The 16,297-nt window shown below is 37.2% G+C and overlaps 1 protein-coding gene across 3 annotated transcripts in view; it reads left to right on the plus strand.

The window, feature by feature from the left end:
- Cdh11 (cadherin 11) overlaps positions 1-16,297 on the plus strand; it is a 150,072-nt gene that overhangs the window by 130,187 nt on the left and 3,588 nt on the right. For all 3 annotated transcript variants that reach the window (XM_047529789.1, XM_047529790.1, XM_047529791.1), the window contains 3 exons: positions 79-215; positions 1,024-1,157; positions 1,392-1,509. In XM_047529789.1, the coding sequence (XP_047385745.1) occupies positions 79-215; positions 1,024-1,157; positions 1,392-1,509 (389 nt within the window). The remainder of the gene's footprint in view (positions 1-78; positions 216-1,023; positions 1,158-1,391; positions 1,510-16,297) is intronic.

A 16,297-nucleotide genomic window follows, 5' to 3' on the forward strand; every position in this document is an offset into this window, starting at 1 on the left:
TAATATGGTGAAAATATTCAAATATTAAGCTGCTTCGTGAATGTCTTGGTCTAATTGCCTCATTTGCATTCTGCTTAGGTATTCCATTGATCGTCATACTGACCTCGACAGGTTTTTCACTATTAATCCAGAGGATGGTTTTATTAAAACTACGAAACCTCTGGATAGAGAGGAAACTGCCTGGCTCAACATCTCTGTCTTTGCAGCGGAAATCCGTAAGTATTCTCCTAAGGGTTTCGATTTTATTTTACCAAATATTAATCCTTCTGACTCTCTCTGTATTTTAGAAAATGAAATCGCTGAGTTGGACATTTTTTTAGTTGAAGATATTTTTCAGTCTTTAAAATGTATTATCAGTTAGCTATCTAGGAAGACACAAATAGAGATGTTTTCATTTTCTTTGGCAAAATTGGGTACAGACTTGGCAAAATAGCTGATAGCCCTCAGCAATTTAAAACTCATGATGATCACATTAAACTCAAAACAACAGCCAACACGTGTGGGACCTTGTTTACATACAGATCTGTAGTTCTTGAACTTGATCATGAATCACACCCTCCTCGAAGCATATGGAGGGCTTATTATAACAAAGATTTCTGAACCCCATCCCCAGAGCCTCTGATTGAGTAGATCTGGAGTAGGACCCAAGAATGTGTATTTCTAACAAAATCCTAGCTGGTTTTGATGCTGCTCTGGAGACCCCATGCTGAGAACCACCATGACAAACTATTCTCTGGAAGGACCAGGCGCCATTATAAGACTTCAGATTAAAGTTCAGCACCAGAGTCAACAGAACTGGAAATGTGATTTAGCTCTTACTGATTGAATATTGGCATTTGTTTCACATTATCCTCTTCCCATTGATTTTGCACATTTCAGCTTCTGGATGGGTGTTGTGTCAACAGTACCTTTCTCTGCACTGCCCAGGAGCATGACTGGAGCTTATTCTTTCCCCACACTCAACGTGGACCATTGTGTTTCCCCACCTCGCATTTGTTGACTGTCTGCATTCTCTCCTCCCAGACAATCGGCATCAGGAAGCCAAAGTCCCAGTGGCCATTAGGGTCCTTGATGTCAACGATAATGCTCCCAAATTTGCTGCCCCTTACGAAGGGTTCATCTGTGAGAGTGATCAGACCAAGCCACTTTCCAACCAGGTAAGGCCACTTCCCCCTTACCTGGCCATCAGCAATGCATTTGGAGATAGCCTTCGTTTCTGAAAGCATCACCTGGAAATACCTCCCACTGCCTACGGAGGTTTCCTAGGCCTAGTGCTGCTCAGAAGCTAGGCTCTGTAATTAAAACGCAGCTTTTCAGCCAGCCAGGAATTTTTGAATAAATGATGTGCCAATGTCATCATGATTTATTTATGGGCCACCTTTCTCTTTCAGCCAATTGTTACAATTAGTGCAGATGACAAGGATGACACAGCCAATGGACCAAGATTTATCTTCAGCCTACCCCCTGAAATCATTCACAATCCAAATTTCACAGTCAGAGACAACAGAGGTTCGTACTAAGGTTCCTATGCATTCACAGAAGTAGAAATGGAAAACGAATGGTTTTTATATGGGACAGCACAAATAGTTTCACTAATCTTAATAATGCTTTCCTGTTGAAGAACAAACAAGAAATAATAGTGCCACCTCTCTTTTGACACATGGGCTCATTTGATGCATATGAATAAGTGAGTCTAATTTTATTTTCCATTTTTTTTTTCGTATTGGCTTTGATATTCATGAAGCAGTGGGATAACCAAGTTGGGAAGCTTACAGGGTCAATATGCAAACAACTCCATTTATCTTTTTTTTTTTTTTTATTAAGAGGTTGATAAATCCTTTGGGGAAGCATGGCTTTATGAATATTGATATCAAGGAAAGCATTAAAAGAGATTAGTTCAACTTTGTAAGGCAATATAATCTTTCAAGCACAGGCCTCCCTCTCCAAGCACAGTTGTAATGCAGTGTGGCTGGATACCTAAAGGTGACCGTGGAATGGTCGCCTGAAGGACACAAAACATACCGTCTGTCTGTAATAAAAATGACAAAATTTCATATGGGTTTCTGCTACTAAGTTTTTTAGTCAAGGAGGTTCTCAACTTTTGGATTATTTAGAAATAGATTTTTTAAATTATTTTTAATTTTATTTTTATTTTTGTATAGGCCCAGAATGATGTAGTCCCTAGACCAGGCTGGGGACAGAGTCAGGAATAAAGAATAAGTGTCCTGACACAGCCACTCTCTTTTGCTCTGAGCATTTCTTGGTGAAAATGGTCCACATAAACCCATGACAAGGCAGGTCTGTGAAAACAGGGAGACAAATGCTGTCACTTAGCGTGGGACCAAAAGGCTATTCTGTTTTCATTAACCCGGTGCTAGCCACATCCAAGGTGACAGGTTGATTGCTTTCCCAGTGACGAAGAACAGGTACTTAAACTGATATGGTCGGTAGGGATTATGTTCCTCATGACTGTCATTGCCGTCACCAGTACCATAGTGCCAGGAACTGTGTTCTAAGCCCCTGCCACATCCCTTCCTCTGCTCTGTTCACTTCCTGTTCTTCACTCCCTTGTCACGCTTTATTATCGTCATTCCCATGTTACACACGAGGAAACCATCTGTAAACCAATATAGTAATTTGTCCCAAATCCATCAGCCAAATAGAACGTAGAGCTGAGTTTTAAACCCGGACACTCAGAGACTCAATGCTACAGCCCTAACCTTACTGTGCTGATGATTAATGTAGAGAAATGTTCCCTGTGCGACTTGGATTTTGAAAGGATATGATTTGACATACTTTATTATTTCTTGAACTGATTTGAGCATTTAATTATAGGCCTTATAAATCAAGCAGATAGTGAATGAGATTGTGAGGCAAAATGTCCCAGGTGTTATGACAGAGACTTTTCTCTACTGGTAGCTTGCTCTCTACGCTGAACTTTCTCTTAAGAGCCAAGGTGTGAAGGAAGTTATAGGTAGAGACATGTGCTTTAAAGAATCCTTACAGAACAGGCTGTAATTCACTTTGTAAATGACTCCCAGAATTTCAAAATAGAAATATGACTTAGCGTTCTTCAATTTTATACCTAGGTAGGATTTTTATTTTGCCTGCTGGCTTTGGTTAATGTGAAGGGAAACCTCTTCGAGATAGATTTCCAGAGCCCTAAGGTGGAAGGGTGGTTCTCCACCAGGAGCACCCAGGCATTGGGTGGTACATGTGTGTGATATAGGAATTTTCTTTTGCAATGATAAATTTCTCCAGAACAGAGAGACTCTGGCATGTAGTAAACATTTAATAAATGTGTAGTGATCTGAATTGAACAAGGTGGCATAAATCAAGTTTCCATAAGACTCTCTAAGATATTTGCATGCATCTGTCTGTGAATTCAGGAGAACCCCTGCATCCACTCAGAATTTTCTGTCTTCCTAAATTAGTTCCCAATTCCACCTGGGTTGGCAGACTGCTCTATTGCTACAGCTTTGGCTTATGTCCATTTTCTGATGAAGAAATACTTAGACCAATACATTTCATAACACATTCAGTTTTATCAGGAGTGAGGGAATTTACTCAGTGTTCCAGAAAACCCTGGTGAGTATGTGCGCATTTTATGCCCCCAACTTATTACCTGTTTACTCAAATATTTGTGGTCAAATTTTTATCTGTGTATCGATTTAATCCCCAGCTTACATTTGAGGTCTAATTCCTGGCTCTGTTCCCGGCAACATCCCTTTTTATGAGGGGACACCTCCTGTAACGAGTGAGCTTTTCTAAGCTTTACCCAGTCAGTTCACCTCCATCACCTGCTCTGTCTTTTATTTTTTTATTTTGCTAAGTGCAATCATGTTCAGTGTTAACCTCTATAAACATTATACTAAAGCATTGTTCTCCAAAGCGTTCAAGGTATTTTACTTTGTCACACTATATTGTGGGTATCATCTGTATTTTCATGATCATGTTCCTATGGATGGGCCAAACAAAGGTACAATCCATTTCCCCTGCCCTCTCCTGTAAGAAACTAATCCTACTGTCGAGCTACCATTTTTGCAGGGAATTGCTACTTTTTAAGAAAAATTACTTTATTAACTATGGCAAACAGTTAATGAAAACTCCCATGTTTAGAGCTATTACAGAACCTTAAAGCAAATACAGTCCTATAATTATCATTTAATAGAGTTTCTTTCTACTAGCTCCTAAAAGTAATTACATATTGAAGTAATCCAAAAGGAGTAATCACATTCCACATCCTATTAATAGCCTACTGAGTTACCAAATTTCTCGGCTGAGACTGTTTTCCATAGAAAACATGAGATAATGGTTTTTATCATGCTGAGTAAAAGCATCAAGTTACTTTCTCCTTGACTGTTTACTTCCATTACGCCATGTAAATAATCACTATTGTGTTTGCCTAAACTCGACATAAGCATCCGGCATCTTTAGAAATATAAGCAGAAAAGCCATCTTGATACACAGAAGCTTTTTATCCCATTTTATCTTACTCCATTCTACAGTCCAAGCTTCAAAGCCCACACAGTGGAGAGCAAAAACGTAGAGTGCTGGATGACTCCGGCATTTAAGTCCATCTTGGGCTATTAATATCAGGAATGATGCTGTTTGGGCAGATGAAGAGCTAGTCCACTCAGGTTTTGAGATGCATTTACTTTGAAAATATCAGACTTGTGACATTAAAAAAGAAACACACACACACACACACACACACACACACACACAAGAAATAAGCAATGGATAAGAAAAGTACAAGGAGGAAGGATACTGAGAATAATTCATCTTATTTGCCCAGCTCTTCACTGGCTTATACATTTTTTTCAGAGATTTTGTTTCACCTGGTTGTTCAAACAGCCCCTGTAGGTGGGCATGCTGTATAGTTTTAATCCGAATTACAAATGAGGCATCAAAGGATCAGTGATTTGTCTGAGGACACATTGCCAATACATGAAAAACTAAGTTTGAGTGTTTGGAGGAAAAGGGTCTGACTGGAGCACATAATGGGCCATAAATGAATATAAAGCACATGTCTTTCCTGCTTAATTCTTTCCCAGCAGCCTTTATCACATAACCAAGTAATAACAGTCATCAGAGAGGAAATTTCTGCAGTTCAAAGCATCGGTATAGGATTCCAGGGAAAGTGTGAGCAGAAAAGGGCAAACTCTTTCAATTTCCATATTAATCATAGCCACAATAATTATAGTAAAATATATTTGCAAAGAGATTTATAATTTTCTTCCATTGCACAATTAACACATATTGTAGGAAACTTAGCACAAACAAGCAGAAATAAGATTAAAAAGAATAAAATAACTTGACAATGTATTACTCAGAAATAATCACTGTTATTTTATATACCCTTCAGACTTTCTTTCATATATTTTTTGATAAGAAATGAAATTAGAAAATGCATTCCCATTTTTGTCCATTAAGTATGTGATATACATTTTTTTCTGCATCAGTAGATAATGTCAATGCTTTCAAATGATCTTTCTAACTTCCTCTATTATGATGTCAGTTGAGGATTGTAAGTACAAGGTTTTTATACAGTTTTGCTGGATATCTAATCATTCCTGTAGGATGTATCCTAGAGTAAAATTACTAGATCAAAAGCATTTGATAGATAGTGGACAGACTGCTTATCAGAAAAGCTATGTCAATTTATAGTTCCATTAGAAAAGTGGGTTAGGCCCTATTTTCTCATATACAAACCAACTCTGCACATTGTGATTATTTTAATCATTGAAAGATTGATAAGTGAAATATAATAAAAGTTTGCCTTCCCTTTTTTTATCACTAGAAACAGCAGTTTTGAATAAGTGTTGATCATTTCTTGTTTTGCCCTGATTAGCTCAGTATTCCTATCCCTTGCCCAATTTCTTAAATTATATATACATCAGTTAATGATTGATTTTTAAAGTCTTCATCTTTTATTACTATTAAGCTTTTAGATATCTAATCTACTGAATAATTACCCCAATGCTTCAGTGTCCTTTCAATTGTGATTATGTTGTGTTCTTAAGGCTAGACACTACCATTTTTGTGTCAGATCTGCTCTGTTTATTATTATCCTTAGCAAGGCTTTTCTTACCAAAACTGTTATCACCTAACTTTTCATCTTCCTTATACATTTTTTAAAAATATCCTCATTTCCAAATTTTTATGTAAACTTCGATACAATGTTCCATTTTCCAATCACTTCCTAATTACCACTAATGAGATAACTGGCCATTTCCAAGTGCTGTGTAACACCATCTTTATGGTCTTCTAAATTATGTATGATCAGAATTTCCTTGGACTTTCTATTCTTCCATTCTTCCTATTTACTCTAGTGCTGAGATCGTATTTTTCTTTAATGATTTCATACATATATATGTTAAAACCCAACAGATGCTTTCTCTACATTATTGCCATTTTATTACCATTTTATAAATTTTGGTTTTCTGTTCTTCCAGATATAAATTAAAACTACGTTTCAGGTGCCTGATTAGGGTGTTTGTGAATTTTATTGCATTTTCCCTAAATTTATGGATCAATTTAGGAAGAACTAAAAGTTTTAAAATATTCATTCCATCCAGAAACCTGGCCTGTCTTCCCGTGGAATCAATTCTCTTTTTATTACCGTCAGGAATACTTTGCTACTTTCTTCATTTTTGTTCTATGCATTCCATATTACATTTATTGCTAGTCATATTTTGGGTGCTGTTGTGAAGTGGATTTTTTAGTTATACTTTCTATCCTTTTTCTGGATTCTGTGGCTTTGGTTTGATTGTTTTATGATTCCATTTCACCCCTTTCTTAGCATATCAGTCCTTTCTCCCTCCCTCTCTCCTTCCCTCTCACAATTTCTTCCTTCTTTTCTTCCACTGAAGTGTTTGCCCTGGAGTTTGAAATATACACTGACAATTATGTGTCCACTTTCAAATTATATTACACAGTTTCATGAGTAGTCTGAGTATCTTATTAAAACACAATGATCCTAATTCCTTCCTCTAAAAGCTTGTCTCCTTGCTCTCATTCATTTTCCTCATACATAAGCATATCTGTGATTGGATAGAGTAATTAAATTGAAATATTCTAATGCTGAAACTCACAATTTGGATTCCAAACCTTCTGTTGCAAACAATGATGATTTGATAAAATCGAGAGGAAAGAGCAAGGTCTAGCAATTGAAAACTCGACTTTGCTCTTCATCTCTAAAAGAACAATTTTCCTAGTAATACCTGAATATTTTACACATAATTAATCCTATCAGTATTTTATTATAAAATTGACAGTTATTACCACTCCTAATTCATGATCTGAGCTTCTATTTTGATAGATAAAGGCACTGAAATACCAAATGCTAAGTGCACAATTGAAATACGTCTTGGGATTCCAGAACCCAGGGCTACATGTTGGGCAGGAGGCCAGCTCAGCTGAAGTTGCAGATTTATCAGATCACTGGAATACCTAGTTAACAGAACATTGTTTTCAAGCTAGGCAGGATGGAAAACTCTGGTAGTCCGAGCCTATCAGGAAGCTGAGGCCAGAAGATCTTCTGATCCTAGGAGTTTGAGATTGACCTGAGCAACAGAGTGAGATTGTGCCTCAGAACACAAAGAAACAACAACGAAACATTGCTTTGTCATTTGAGCTGTGGAGGAAGGAAATTTTAGAAGATCGTAGCAATTTCCTATTGTAACAAGGACAAGAATAAGTCAATCAGTTGAAAGAGAAGTGTTCTTTCTTCCAAAGCACTCCTCCCTATTTTATTTGACCTCCACCATTAATGTTTCTTTCGCATTTAGGGTCAGTGTGGCTTTTATTTATTTAAAATTAAACAAAACAGAACAATTTCCACCTGACATGATGCCTTAAACTGATTATCCCAATGTCTTGGGAGGCTCAGGCAAGAGGCTTGCAAGTTCAAAGCAAGCTTCAGCAATTTAGCAAGGCCCTTAAATAACTTAGTGAGTCCCTGTCTTAAAATAAAAATGATAAAAAGGGCTGGGGATGTAGCTCAGTGGCAAAGCACCCGTAGGTTCAATTCCCAGTACAAAAAACAAACAAGCAAACAAACAAACAAACAAAAATATATATGTATATATATATTTCCTACTTTCTGTATCCAATGTCTTTATTCTGTCTTCCATCATCATAGTAAGATGAGCTCTTCTCATGTTCTATGTACCAGGAAGTATCATAAGAGTAGGACTCAAGAAGTCAGGGAGTTTCCAAAAGCATATTAGCAAATTAAGTTATGTTGTGAAAGCTTAACTAAGTTTGGTAGTGGTGTGTTCGTGAGTTTTCCATTTCTGTAACAAAATGACTGAGATAATACACTTAATAAAAAGAAAATCTTGTTCTGACTCACGATTTTAGAGATTTTAGTTCGTGATTGGTTGACCTGCTTCTTTTGAGCCTGTGGTGAGGCAGTACATCATGGCAGGTAGCACCTGGTGGAAGAAAAACTGTTCACCATGAGTTGCCCAGCAAAAAGAAGGGAGAGACCAGACTCCGACCATTCCCTTTGAGGACACACCCTAATGGACCTAGTTTCCACCGCTTCCAATATTGCCAGTCTGAGGGTCAAACTTTCATCACATGGATCTTTGGGGGGCTTCATATCTAAACTATAGCAAATGGCTATTAAAGAATTGTCTACACAGGGGCTATGACTTAAGGGTGGTCTCCAAATAATCTGACTCCAGCTTTCCCCCTCCACTTCACTAATAAACATACCAGATAATATCTCTTTTTCAAATTCTTCTCTGCCTTTCCTGTTCCCATGGATGTAACTGAAACTTTATAGCTCAGGGGGCAACATATTCTACCAACTACCCCCTGTGCCCTTTACCTCCATCATCTCCTTTCTCTTGCTGCCTTAAAACTTAATCTCCAGAACTTCAAACCATGTTTAGTTTGCCAAATATATCATGCTTTCCCATGACCTTGCTTTTGCCAAACCTGAAATTATTCCTCCACCCCTGCCCGACATGTTCCTCCTTCTTTAAGCCTCAGGGTAAATGTAGTTGTGTCTTGATGAAGCCTTGCCAGACACATAAGGTCACTGTGGATTTCCTCTTTGTGCCCCAAGGACCCTGCACTGATCACTCCGCATTTTAATCATGCCTTTCCTTGTCTGTCTCCCATCAGAATATCAGCTTCGTGAGGGTAGAATTCCAACACTTAAAAAATGTGGGGAACTGAAAATGTGAACTAAAAATTTAAAGAGCTTTATAATGGTTGTATAGTCTTTGGAAATTTCAGGGATTACTTATTATGGAAAAGTGATTGGATTATGAGATAGGCTTCAAGCTGAAAAAAGAGAACACGTCTTTTGATGCTAAAATATTCTAAAGTTATCCATGACCCATTACTCAAGTATCCATTCATTCATTCACTTATTTTTCCACAAAGTTGTATTGAACACCTAAGGCTTGGTGCCAGGAAGGCACGATCTTCAAATGTATTTAATCTGCAAGTGTAATGCTGTCCCACAGGGATCAAGATGCAGATCAAATGAGCTCTGATACATTCAGAGTTAACTTTGCACTGTTTAAAAAACAAAAAACAAACAAACCAAAAAAAAAAAAAAAATGTTTGCACGAAAAATAGGGTTGGCTGAGTCATTTCATCAAGTTGTATTTTCCTTGAATAATTCTTTTTTTCTTTCATTTTTGTTCTAAACTAAGGACATTTCTCTTTTATGAGCAGCACCAAATATACTTCTGATTTTTTTTTCACTTTTATAATTAAAGATAGCCAAGCAGATTTTGTGGAATGTATTTTTCCCCTTTAACTGCTCCAATATGGAAGTTGTGTTGCTGGCAGATCAAAATGGCAGATGTCTTTTAATATCCTGCCATTTCCACTTGTGTAAATAATTATGTTTCTTTCATGCATGAAATCTATGACTGCAGTTTTTTCCACACAAAACATGGTTTATCTGGGTCCTAGCCCCTCCTCATCTTAACAGATGAAGAAATAGGTCCTCTTGGTAGAGCAACTCTATCATTCTTTCCAAGTTCTCCTTGGGTTATTAACTAATTCATCTGAAGTCCCTAAATAGCTATAGCCCACTGAATTCCTGGTAGTTTTATTTGTGCTAATCTCAGAAACACTTAAGCAGTGTGTACTTTTTGCTGTCTACAATCTACCACCAATGGAAAGTTATTCTCCAATAAAAATCAAGGTAGAGTTGATTTATAAGGATTATGATAATTGCAATGAAAACATGATCAATGCCAGCAAACAATACATGATTCAATGTGTCATACCTATGTGCTTGAATTTCACACATACACATGGGCAGTTATGCCTACCATGTATTCCTTATTGTATTTCTTATTTTGCAGATCCCATGACATAATCACCTTCTCCCTCAGTACTGAATCAACTTCTTACTTCAACTGGAACACATTGTATCTATCAGACTTTCAGATCAAATAATCCTTTTCCTTGGTGTTTTAAGGCTAATCGCTTATAGAATTCACCTCATGGTAGCATTTTCTTCATTTCAAAATGTTGGGAAAATAATAGATTTATTTTTCCCTTTCACATATTGGTTTGTTTTTAATTGTGTGTGTTTCTAGAAATGCAGGAACATAAATGAGTATATCGATTCTTTGTGAGTCTCTTCACTCCAAAATTATGAGATTACTAAGAGCTGATCTTTTACCTAGAAATAGAGTCTCTGTCTAGCTATAGGTTATGACAAAATTCACCTAATTAACCAACCTTGTTGGGGAAATTGATAAAAAGGCACTAAATTGATTGACATTCAATAATATCAATATTCTAACATCAACTACAGGCAAGTAAAATAGAGTGACATCTAGAAAACATTAAATACTAATTTTGTTTGTATTTTCCATGTTATTGGGAGAATTGCTTCCTTCTTTGCTTCTCAGTTTTCTTTCCTACACAATTAAGTGCAATTATATTTTCTGCACATAATTTGAAAAATATTTTGGGTTAACATATGAAAGGAACAATGAACAGAGTTGGCCCATATGAGAAGCTCAATAAATGTTGCTCAGTTGAATCTAACTCAATCAAAATAGTAAGAAAAGAATAATAAGATAAAAATATGAGGCTATTCATCAGGAGCAATATCCCTGCTGTAGATATAGGCAGCATTCATCAAGTTGATTCCCAAAGTGAGGAAGAGAGAAGATGGGGACTGAAAATTGACTGCAAGATAATGAATCAGTACAACGTGGCTGTGGGAAAAGCCAGATTGATTTGAGATGTATTGAAAAGAATAGCACTCAGCCATTCATTCTGTCAACATACAAAACGCCACTAAACGCACAGAGATCAGGGAACAGATGAGTGAGATGAGCTCCCTGCACTTAAAGAATGTACCGTCTGGTGGAGAAGACAGACCATCCGACCATCACTGGGGACTGTAAAACATACAGTATGTGCAGTTACTGCAGGTCAGGAGACATTCCCAGGGCATTCAGAAAGGCAGGGGAGAACAAGGATATGCTCATAAGGTCATCTTTGCACGTTAGTGACAGTGTAAGTACATGGGCTACACATTTTAAAATCCTATCTGAAATTTCTGTTATTCTGATCCAAGATGGCAAACACTGACTGACCCAAGAAATTAAACTCTATTTTTTTTCAAGATTCACTAATTTAAATCAGTGTAAAAGAAAGCTAAATGATTCTTTCAAATAATATCCTTGGTAATGGTGTACCCTGTATTCTTCTGAAATTACTGATGTTTAAGAATTCACCAAGACTTCTGGGATTACATATATGTGTGTGTACACATACAGGCACATGCATGTACACACATATATACACATGCATATATATACACAGGTATATATATAATTAATTTACATATATTCTTGTTTATGGTGTTTTTTTTCATTGTCTTGATAAAGCTATTGTCATATCCCTAGGGATAGTGGAGTGGCCCCAAAGGAAAGTCATCGCATTGATTTTTCTGCCAGTGACTGGGATAGCTACCTGTCTTCAAGTGTGGGGATTTTTTTTTTTTTTCAATAGTAGAAGGATTTTGTCTCGTAGGTTTGTGCTGAAGTGATAGAGGTGAAACTGGGTCAAAAGTGAACAGAATATCTCCCTGGGACCAAGACTTGACCTAGATTCTCCCATTTTGTAATAGTCTAGAGAGAAGCCTCAGCCCCATGCTCCTCATGGCCTTGATTCACAGGCTAAAAGATCCCTGAAGAGGTCAAGCAAGGCAGCAAGGCAGGGTTGGGGGGTTGTACTTTCAGAGGGAAGATGGACAGGGGGAAAGAGGTGGCAAGGGAGATTGTTCTAAGAGCTTGAGGGTTTTAGTCACCCTGGTAGCCTCTCTTTTGACACCATGGTGATGGTGGAATGTTCTAGTCTAGTTCTGCAGTGCTTCCTCTCTTTCGGTTTTTAACATACAGGAACTATGTTGCTGTGTTGCCCATTTTCCTATGCTCTTAATATCTTTTTTTTTTTTTGAGATTGCAAGATTGACACCCAGTAGCTTCCACTTATTAAGGTCTGTCTCTCCATCATAATTTTCTTTTCTAGTGTCAGGTTTTGTGTCCCTCCGTTGGGTCACATCATCATCATAACCCTCTTATTTGCATACCCAAACTGGTGCCGGGGAGACCATCGTTATCAGAACCTTTGCATTTTGTCAGCATAATGAGAAAGTGTGTGGCTAAAAACAACACATGATTAGGAGTCCAGGTTGTAGATATAAAAATTGGAAACCTGAATTTATTTTTCCATGAATAGGAACACGACAATTTGTACATGACATATTCCAGTAATTAATGGCACCATTTGCAAGTTTTTAACCAACTAGGGAAGAAATGGAAGAGGTTACATATCTGTGTCCAAAAATGAGAACATCAGGTATCAAGATGAAAAACCGAGGTGCTTGAAAAGCACTTTCTTATCATGGGCAATGTATCGCCAAGGACTGAAGAGTGTGAACTATTTTCTTACCTCTGGATGATGAGCTTTTCTGTATAGGCAATCACATTCAAAGCTGGGATGACATTTCCAAGAATTCACTTTCCTCTCCTTGCCAATAAGTTTCTCTTCCTCATTAGTCTACTGCTCAAAGAGGAGAGCTTCCAGAAAAGAATTAATATTTCCTGAGCATCTCCAGCAGGCTGGCACAGTGCTAAGTGCATTTATGAATGAAAACAAATTTAATCCTAAAAATTATTAGTTGCACAGATGAGAACACAGAAACTCAGGATGTTAATATGTCTAAAGTCAGGCAATTAATATGTAGAAGATTCAAGATGCACACCCAGCTCTGTTTGACCCCCAAGACTAAGTGGTTTACTTATTAGAGATTTTAATTAGATAGGAGAAGGATCTCTTCATGAAAATTTTTAAACTGACAAAATATCAGTCTTTTCCTGGCTCATCTTATTAACCATGGAGCCACTCTGATGGTTCCCTCAAAGAACCTCTTTTTACCCTTGGGTCACCCATAAACCCCAGCCATGTGACTCTGTCACAGGAACAGAATCCTGTCAGAAAGAGGAAATGGCTGGCTACTTACCATAATCTACATGGGAGAGAATCCATAGTCAAACTTAAGTTGCTAAAACTGGCTTCCAGTTTTAGAAAAGAGGTTTTTTGTTATTACTGTTAATTTTTTTTTCCATTCGTGTTCCTGAATTTGTTTTTTTTTTTTTTTTTTTATTGTTCTTGACTTCAGTGACTCTTTTTGATCAGTATTCAGAGTGGACCACAAGAAATAGGATCACAGGCCACAGGGCAACAGGGGAAAACAGGGTATTCCCTCAAGCAACACAGACCACCTAATTTCAATCCAGAATGGTAGACAAGTCTCCTACCACACATTACCAGGTCCCCAGGGATAAAAGGTGTCAATACTGGGTTTTAAGTTTTCTGACTGAAGAATTCCCTGAGCCTTCTAGAAGCACAGTTCAGAGGAAACTCACTGGCTCTTACCACATTATGTAGTTCCAGTAACCACTCCATGAGACATGCTTGATATGAACTGGACTTCTTATTTTAAAGATAAGTAAGTGAGGCTCTGGATGGGAAAACAAATGACTCATCCTAAAGCAAATAATTTGTATCTCTAGAAGAGAGCTTCTGAGAATGTCTGTCCCATCTCTTGAATTGATCTTAAAATCTATATGTAAAATATGTTTTACTAGGAGATATGGGTTTTTTTTTTTTTTTTAATGTTGAGTTTCTACTGAACTTTCACTCATAGATTGTAGATGGTTCAGTCTGCTGGGTACTTTGATAAGTTTTTATGTGGTGGTTTCAGTGTGTCGGAGAGGACTCAGCTGTGCTGAACATGAAACATCTTGAATTCATATGCTGGTGGTGTTCTCAGATCTGTGTTTTCCATTAGTGTTTGAGTTTCAATTACTTTCATGTGCAATCCCGCCTGCACATAATGGGATGGCTCATTGAAGAATAGACTTTAAATTATGGCTTCCACAAATTTATAAAAACAAAAACACTCTATCCACATTCTCTTCAACCATGACACCAGGGGTAACAGAGCAGGACCCAATAGAAAACCATGTAAATCATCTACTGAGGACATCATCCATATCAGTTATAGTTGACTGAGCAATGTAATTAATTTCTTTTTCTTCTTAAACTTTAATATGCATTTTTATTGATGTGGGCATTAGGATATTTCAATTCATTAAATGAGGTAAACACTGGGACTTTAATATTTTGAAAATCTTATTTGAACACAAAACAATGTAAGACAATACATGTAAAGTTAGGTGCTAAGTGTGGGATATTGGTATAGTCTAGAACAGGAAAGAACAGCCAGATGACTAAATTTTATTTGGCTAATTTACTCTTTTTTCACAGTTGTGTGCAGTATGTGTAATTTTTTCCAATGATAAAAACAAAATATGCCAATCATGCAAAATTCAGAAAATATGGAAAAGTGGGAAGGCTCTTCTGCCTTGTTTTGATTGAAATGTTGACAGCAAAGGGTTGAGAATCTGTCCTTGTCAGACTTGCCAAGGCCAGTAAATGCGCACACCTTACCTTCTACAGTACTCAGAATGTCTACTCATCTTATAGCAGAGTGAATCCACCATATTACAGAATTAACTACATTTCTTTAATCTAACATATATCAATTTAATTTTGAGTCTTTAAATTATAGCAAATTTATAGTACTGTCAACCTATTTAAATCCTTCCATCTTTTGGGCCATGATGTTAGTCATAGTATTCACGTTGCTATAACAGGCAGGCCACATCAGGGATCACTGTGTGTGTGTGTGTGTGTATAATTTGATAAAGTATATTAAAATTTTCTACTATTTTATAATACCAGTGCATTTCCTCCAGAAAACATATTCTGGAAAAATGTTTTTTGGTTGGTAGAAAAAAAATTATGAAGAAGAGTTATGGGATCATAGGTTGCAAAATATTGAGCAATACATGAAAGCCAACATCTGGAATTTGGGTTAAATTCTTCCCAGAACACATTTGTTCAACAAATATTTACTGAATGTCTGCTGTGTTTCTGTCACTGGAGAGCCTGAGATGAATCAGATAAAAATCCACTGTTCTCTAGAAGTTCACAGTCTCATTGAGGTCGAAGTGGTTATGTCAACAAATCATGGTGGAAGAGTGGGATACCTATTTCTGTAGGAATACACAGTGTGGCAAGACACAAAGGAGATAGATGATGGAGAGGTCTAGGAGGGCCTCCTTGAAAAGATAACTTTGGAAGTCAATTTAAAGTCTTGAGAAGTTCAGCTCTCATGATAAAATGAACAGCTTCAAGGGGCAAGAGAGCAATGGCTGAAAAGACCAAGCACGTGGAAAAGCATGTTGGGAAACCAGAAGTGAGTTCTCCAGGTCAGTCTGAACTGGTTCCTGTAGAAAAAGGCAGGGCTTGAGCCTGGAAGGCAAGGTCAAGTCTAGGTGAAGAAACTAGCCCATGGTCCACTTTGTAGAGGTGGGCTGTGTAACGTGGACAACAGAGAAAACAATCTTTTTAAGCGGAAAGGTTAGAACAGGTGACTGGTGATGTTTGCATTTCAAAGAAGCTCTGAATCTGCCTGAAGGTTTATAAAATATTTTCTCTTTTTAAAGATGTTATATCCTTTGGTACTCATGAGTCAGTCTCCAATTTGGATAAAGGTTTGAGGGTGGAGTTAGAATTTCTTTAAAACACACACACACACACACACACACACACACACACACACATTGCCAAAATGTTTTTATATGAAGTAAAAAAGAAGTAAGCATGAGAAAGAAGCTTTTGTGTTGGTTCTCACACTCACTTAAATATTTAACTACACACTATG

The sequence above is a fragment of the Sciurus carolinensis genome, chromosome 16 (assembly GCF_902686445.1).
Source record: "Sciurus carolinensis chromosome 16, mSciCar1.2, whole genome shotgun sequence".
Lineage (NCBI taxonomy): Eukaryota > Metazoa > Chordata > Mammalia > Rodentia > Sciuridae > Sciurus > Sciurus carolinensis.